General features: G+C 45.6%; 1 protein-coding gene across 4 annotated transcripts in view; it reads right to left on the minus strand.

The window, feature by feature from the left end:
* ARMC9 (armadillo repeat containing 9) overlaps positions 1-7,869 on the minus strand; it is a 143,582-nt gene that overhangs the window by 126,054 nt on the left and 9,659 nt on the right. For all 4 annotated transcript variants that reach the window (XR_005837128.1, XM_040639136.1, XM_040639142.1 and 1 more), the window contains exons 3-5: positions 6,860-6,985; positions 2,731-2,901; positions 1,003-1,158 (exon numbers count right to left, since the gene is read on the minus strand). Coding sequence is in view for 3 of the 4 variants with exons in the window: in XM_040639136.1 (XP_040495070.1) it covers positions 1,003-1,158; positions 2,731-2,901; positions 6,860-6,985 (453 nt within the window). In the remaining variant the exon portion in view is untranslated. The remainder of the gene's footprint in view (positions 1-1,002; positions 1,159-2,730; positions 2,902-6,859; positions 6,986-7,869) is intronic.

The raw sequence follows: 7,869 nt of genomic DNA on the forward strand, positions 1-7,869 counted from the left end.
TGGCGGCCGCCCCCCCCCCCCCGCCCCGGACCTCACTGCGGCCACACTGCTGCGCCATCATCTTCACAAACAGAAGTCTTCACGGTGAAGAAATCCAACATTTCAAGTTTCACCGCCTTCCTTAGCCGTTACATATTTTCAACCTTCTCAGAGAGGAAGGGGGCGAAACTAAATTTGGATGGACAAAGAAAACCAAGCGCAGAATTCCACGCTGGCGACTCCATGACAAGCCTGCTTTGATGAAATCGGTCAGCGCCCTGGCCTTCGATTTAGTGGCTGCTGTTCAGAAACGCGGACATGTGTGTGACTAGGTATAACGGATCAGGAGACGGAGAGGTACTGGGTCTGCAAAGGGAAGCGCTCCCGCTGTCCAGTGGCACAGGAGCGCTCTCCAAAGAGCTGCCCGGAAACACTGTGAGATCTTTCTTTAGAAAAGGCAACCACATCAGTCTCTTAAACACATTTTCATAAACCTCCCAGGAGACATCTTAATTTTATTAAGTCAAAAAGAATTACTACAACGGATAAACACTGACAATAAATAGTATGCTGAAATGTCAATTACGGTGAAATATAACAATTAAAAGAGCTCCAGGCAAGTAGTCTGAAGGAAGTAATAGTACACAACCAGGTCCTCAGACATGCGCCAAGTAAGTGAGACTCTGAATACAAATTAAAACGTATACGGCCAGCAATTACATTAAAAAACCTAGTTCTTTTCAGGCTACCAATTTTCAATGTAATTGAATAAAAATTATCCTTTTGATACTGAAAAGGTATGCCGGAATGCTTTAAGAAGTACATTTAAAAATAGTTATGTTAGTCTGGTTAACAAGTCTTAATACAACCCAAAAAATCACATTTAATGGCACAAGAAAAGTTCATCAAAGAAAATTATCTGAAAACAAGCCAATTTTTGGTTTTTTCACAGCATCATTCAGAAACCACTAGCATTGACAAGGTGAAACCACAATGCCGCCCAGGATCCGATGCGTCACTCACCTGGAAGAGCTCTTTAAACGAGGGGTGCACCATGGGGTTGGGAACAAAAGGCAGAGCATAGAAAGGGAGAAACTCCGTGGTCTGGCTCAGTGCTGCCCCTTTGGTCTCCAGGTAGGTTTTGAAATAAAAAATCCTCTCATCCAGGTCCTCTTTGTCCTGCAAAGAAGGAAAGATGCTCACTTGGGGTCTCCTGCTGGACGACCAGTCCCTCTGTCCATCCCGCCCTCTCTCCGCGGCTCCTCTAGCTCTAGCCATGTTGCTGGCATCCTCTCTGCCCGGTCTAGCAAGCACGCTGTCGCCGGTCATGCTAACACCACCCCCACCTCCCCCTTGACCCTACTTTGTCAGCAATTTCAGAGAACTAGATACACAGTTCGATCTGCTGCCCTTTTACTTTATAATTATCATGTGCTCATATCTTTAAAATTCTTCATAAACATCGTTCCTACCGGCAGGACAAAACCTTATCTCGTGGGTCTATCACAATTTACTTAGCCAATTCCCCTACTATTAGACATGTGGATTGTTTCCACTTGTCAGAGATCATAAACATGTGGTTGCATTTCCAGGATTCCCTCAGGAGAGGTGTCTACAGGTGAACAGGTGGACCTTCATGGTTTTCTGAAACAGAAGCTTCCATACCATTCGTCCTTCCCTTTGCAAAGCTAACTAAGGACTGATCTTGCGGGCTTCACTGGTTCTACATGTGATCCAAGGGAACTTGATCCCTTGTATTGATTTCTTCCTGTGCCTCAGTGAGGTCGGAGGACTTGAGCTGCTCCGCCTGGAACCGATCACTCTCCTTCCCTGACCACCTGGCCACAGCAGTTACGTACACCCTGTGTATGTGTGCTCCTCCAATCAATGCAACTCACTCCATCTATACTGTGAAGCCTTCTTCTGGCCACCGGGCTTAAAAAAATATATGTTTATTGATTTTTTTAATCTTACATCAAAATAAAAAAGTTAGAAAACAGAAATAAATATAAAGAAAGTGAAAATCTCCCATGATCTCACCCCCCATGAGCACTCTCTTGAGGAACAGGAATGGCTACCACGATTTACTGTACAGCTGCTCCCTCCACCCCCGGCCCCGCCTCTGGCCCCCCTGACATTTAAATAAGTGAACACAGGTGCTTGGAGGCAGTAGCTAATGCAAGGAGAAGCCACTAAAGAAAGGCATGTGGTCGAATGTCAACATGGCCCTGCTCCCTTCGGTCATTTGCTCTGCACTGGGAGGCTCGGCGGCCACAGCAGCGGCCGCTGTCAGCCGTGCCCTCTGCACCCCTGCGGAAAGACTGCAGAGGCCACATTCAGCCAACTGCTCCGACAGACCTTCGCAAACAGGCATCTTTCCGCGGCTTAAGCTTAAACTTCTCTTCTAACATAGTCTAATCTGTGGTATCAGCACGTGTTCTCTTAGACATACGTGTATTTACGTTAAGTTGCCAAATAAGGAAACTTTATCTTGCTGGGTTTACAAAATTTGAGGCATTGAGGAAAACCATGTAGCTTTCAGTACAGAAATTATTAACTCTCCGTATAAACTAGAAAATAAACTGCTGGGAACGAGCCAGAAAATCATGCACAGGACACAGGACACCCACTCCTTGAAAGCAGTTTGATAAAATGGCCACAAAACTAAACTAATCCTCACATACAAAATGAACAGCTAGCGTTCCCCTGGCACACGCCACTCAGACCACCCAAATCACAAAGGGAACCTACAGGTCTCCCTACGGAGTATTTCAGCAGATAGATGGCAAAATGGATGTGAAGATAGAATTCCAACTTCTGGGCGAGGGAGTCACGATCTCGGATGGAACTGGGAACGTGCTCCTCCCACAAGTCAAAGAACACCTTCTGGTCTCCATTGTCAAATGCAGCAACGAGGTCCTTCTGTGGAGAAGACATCAGACTGAACCCCAGTCATAAGGGATGCCCGTTCTCCCAACACCCCAAATTCTCACAATTACCCAATACCCTGCATACCCCATACACTCCGTGGTTCCAGTGTGATGAAAACTCAGTCTCGTTCTCGAGATAAGGGACAGAAAAATAGAGAGCTAGAAGGCTTCAAGCATCTTAGGCTGAGATTCCCACAAACCAACCCTGGTTCCAATATCAGTCTCAGCTTTGCAAGGAACAGATGAAACATTTAAGTCTCTGAAGTGGAAGGAGCCAGCCACAGGCCCAGGACTTGAGGCCAGAAAACTCACGGGAACATAAATACACTGAAGTCATCCTGTGGACTTACTGACCCACAGCATGTGATCGGTAAAAACCAGGCCAGACCCAAAGCCCAGCCAGGCCTCAGCGGAACTCACCTCGCGTTTGGAAGCTTACCGACAGCCCAAGTGAGTCCTGGAGTGGCAGCTCATACACTGCCCCAGTCAATCCCAGGCCTGGGCGGGGGTGCTGCCATCTGCTCCCTGTTGCTAAAGCACGTCCCATCGAGATGGCACCTGGGAAGTGACTACAGATCCCAACACACCCATACAGTGACTGTCTATGTCCACTAATTACAGAAACAGGGACGCACAGGCTGGAGATGGAGAAAGGAGCACAGGCCTGGCTCCCTTCCAACCTCGGGGCTGTGTGAGTCTGACTATGCAGGGCAGACAGTTTCCCAACCTACCACGCAAAAGCTGAAATAGAGAATTCTAGGGAAAGGAGATGGCGACTATCATGCCACCAGCCTCACAAGAAGAATGATGACTGACTCACTGCAAATACCTGCTGCATAATTTTGCGGATTTCGGTATAAGGCAGAACGGACAGAACTTCCTAACGGTCCCAAACCATGGGATTCATATCGTTGTCCTTACTATATGAAATGCCCAAGATACTCTGACCTACAGTTTGTGCTCATTTGCAAAAGCTTTTCTTGGATTGGATTTTCTGTAGAACCTCCAGCTCCCCCACCCAACACCATTATTCATTACCGTTAATTGATCGTTGTTCTTTTATACTTTTTTTAAATGGCTTTATAGTTTTCCTCTTTTTTTTAGGTTGTTTAGAAATAAGTTTGTTAATATTATAAAATGGGAATGTACTGCACAATGTTGCACTGTCTGGTTATACTTAAAGACATTCGCTAATAAAGAATCTTCAAGGGGTACCTGGGTGACTCAGTCAGTTAAGTGTCTGCCTTCAGCTCAGGTCATATTCTTGGGGTCCTGGAATCAAGCCCGGCATCAGGCTCCCTGCTCAGGGGCAGTTTGCTTCTCCCTCTCCCTCTGCCTCTCCCATAGCTTGTGTTCCTTCTCTCTCTCTCACTCTCTCTCAAATAAATAAATAAATAAATAAAATCTTAAAAAAAAAAAAAGAATCTTTGGGGTGCCTGGGTGGCAACCAACTCTTGGTTTCAGCTTGGGTCGTGATCTTGGAGTCTTGAGATGAGCCCCGCACTGGGTTCCACACTCAGTGTGGCGTCTGCTTGGAGTTTCTCTCTCCCTCTCCCCTCCCAGCTGCACTCTTTCTCACTCTCTCTCAAATAAATAAAAAATTAAAAAAAAAAAAAAGAATCTTCAGCTGTGCTTATTACAGAAACGTTCTCTATGTCATGTGATCCAGAACAACTGACTATTACCTTACTCTGGAAGGTCTTGGCTCCTCAGCCTTGGAAACAGCGAAAGACAGCCTGTCAGCAACCATGGGAAGGGAGGTGCCCAAACAAAGTGCAAACGGTCAAGCACTACCACGTCTGGAAGAACTAGGAGGAACCCCGTTACTGACTGACACAAAGGTGCGGGGGATCTTCCCAAGCGGCAGTGCTGCTGGAGTCTGACGCCACTCCAGGCTCGCCGCTGCTGAGCTCTAAGCCAACCCTGCCATCCGTGCGAGCCACTCCGGGGGGAGGCACGCTCCCGTGAGAGGGCTGCTGACCAAGAGCTCTTTGTGTGAACGAGTTGAGTACAGACTCTGGTGCGTATTTAAGGCTTCGAGTCGAGGTATTTTCTTACGTGGCTTGGCAGAGTCCACATGTTCAAACGGGCCACGTACAGTTTGTTCTAAATTCTTCATTTGTAGACCTGGGACCACAAACCTTTCCTGTATCATTATAATCACATCTAAAATCCATCCTAATTTATGATTCATATTCCGTACCTGGAAATACTCTGTGCATTTAAAATAATATCGACATACAAAGCAGTCCAGTGTTATAACTCATATAGTCACAAATATTAATGATCTTCTCTAATATAAACCACGATCCCAGCCAGAATCGCCAAGCGCAGAATATTTACACACCACCAACAATAACTCATAAACACACGCACACACACTCTTCTTACAGAACTGTGCTTCGGGAAATTCTCCATTTGCTGAGTGCCACTGACGCTGAAGATATTTGGCTAAGCTGCTGTTCCAGGGATTTGGTTTGGAATAGCTGTCACGGGGGCACGACTGTTTACTGGATGAGTAGAAAAAATATGCTTGTGGCAATCAGAAAGTTTCAAAATCTTTCAAGTTATAGAAAAATGGACCTGAATACATCTGAGAAATGTGAACCCAAACCACAAGACATCACTTCACATCCAGTAGGATGACTATCAACACCAAACCAAACCAAAACCGACAAGTGTTGGCAAGGCTGTGGAGAACTTACAACCCCGGTGCACTGCTGATGGGAATAGAAAATGCAATCACTATGGAAAACAGGACGGAGGTTCCTCAAAAAATTAAAAATAGAACTACCTATGATGCAGTAATGCACTTCTGGGTATATATCCAAAATAAGCGCAAGCAGGATCTCAAAGAGTTATTTGTACACCTACGTTCACAGCAGCACTCTCCGCAACAGCCAAGAGGTGCGAGCAACTCGAGTGCCCACTGCTGGACGAACGGGTGAACAGAATGGGGGACAGACCCGAAATGGCACATCCTTCAGCTTTAAAAAGGAAGCGAATTCTGTCACATGCAACAACATGGACAAACCTTGCTCCCTGCCCCTCCAGCCTCCCTGAACTAGAACTCCAGCGCCTGGAGGGGTGAGCTTTGGTTTGGTTCACTGGGTCCGCAGTGCCTAAAATACATAACCTAAAACCCCTCAGGATGGGGATCACATTTGTCTCAGTTCCTAAGCATTGCACAGTTTCCTCTTTTTCTTCTTCCCAAGGAACGTACATTAAGGAGGGCACACGATGTAATGAGCGCTGGGTGTTACATACGACTGATGAATCACTAAATTCTACCCCTGAAACTAATAATACATTATATGTTAACTAAATTAAATTTAAATAAAAAATTAAACAAAATAAACAAATAAAATAAACAGAAACGTATTTACGTGGAAGATATTATGTCATAACCCATTTCCTAGGGAAGGTACACAGATTTAAAGATGACATTACTGGGGGGCTGGGGGGCTCAGTCAGCTGAGCACCTGACTCCTGATTTTGGCTCAGGTCATGGTCTCAGGGTCGTGAGATAGAGCCTCGTGGTGGCAAGGAGTCTGTTTCTCGCCCTCTTCCTCTCCCTCTGCCCCTCCCCCTACTTGCACGCTCTCCCTCTCTCTAAAGTAAATAAATAAACCTTAAAAAAAGAAAAAAAGATGACACTATTAATTCATACAAAAACACCTGAGCATCTAGAAGTCACTCTTGGGGTGCCTGGGGGCACCTGGCTGGCTCCGTCATCGGTGGAGCATGTGACTCTTGATCTCAGAGTTGTGACTTCCAGCCCCATGCTGGGCATAGAGCTTACTTAAAAAAATCAGTCAATTAGTTAATAAAATAACAGCCACTCTGACCAGGTTCCCAGAAACAATTCCAATAGTCTCTAATAACAGCAGTTTTTACAAGTTGGGAGCATCTTGATCATTGACACATTTCAAAAAAAAGCAAAATGTTACCTGGATGATCAATGATTTGGAGTCCCTTAAGGAGCCACCTGCTGTTTTAGATAATGGCTTTCCTTTTAGTTTGCATTCTTTTGAAAACGTTTTCAAGGTGTCTTCAAATTCGGCAAAATCTAAATACTATAAAAAAAGAACATAAACGTATATACATTTCTCTATTTTAACGTCAACAAAGCACTGTCCTTGATGTAACTGTACCAGCTCAAAGTTACCACTGACTTATGATGGGGTTAACGAACTGTCATCCGTGGGAGAATTCAGGATCCAGCTTAGAATCTACTTACTCGACACACATACCAAAAGCCTACAAAGACAGTATCATAGAAAACGCTTGTCTACAGGAAATAAATGTGCTTTCAAGAAAGAAAATGTGAGCTGCATGATTCACGATCATTGTTAACGGAAGCAAAATGATGTGTGCAACAGTCTGAAAAAGGCAGAAGTGATCTCAGAAGGTCTGACGGCTTTGGGTTGGTAGGTCTCTGGGAATCTGCCACCTGAAGTTGGCACTGGAAAGGATGTCTGTCCTTAAGAACAGAAAACCAGCCGTTAAAAGATGGGCAACGTCATCAGTGACCCTGGAGCACAGCAGTCCTGCTCAGCGCCCGTGCAGGGATGCTGCTCTCCTGGCCTCCCGACCACGTACTTCACGGCCGTTCTCCCCTCCTTCTCAGTTTGTGGCAGTCACGTCTTTTGGTTTCCACCAAAGTGGAAAGAGTGGGCTCTTTCTCCAGGCCCTGTCCACAACCTTTGCCCATAACCCCAGAGGAATGAGAAAGTCTGGGCACTAACACTACCTGGGCCATTCCCTGGCACCTGATCTGGGGCCTCTTTCATCTGTAAAACCAAGTGGAGAATCGATCAGATCTCCTGGAACACATGATTCTGTACCATTACATTTTGATCTGCCGCTCACAGTGTATTTGACTTGAATTATTTGAGCACAAGTCAGGAAGGTTAAATGTAGTCATTTCCCCCTTTTCCTTCTCTTCTCTGTCTCACCA

Source organism: Ursus maritimus, unplaced genomic scaffold (genome assembly GCF_017311325.1).
Source record: "Ursus maritimus isolate PB19 unplaced genomic scaffold, ASM1731132v1 scaffold_1, whole genome shotgun sequence".
Taxonomy (NCBI): Eukaryota; Metazoa; Chordata; class Mammalia; order Carnivora; family Ursidae; genus Ursus; species Ursus maritimus.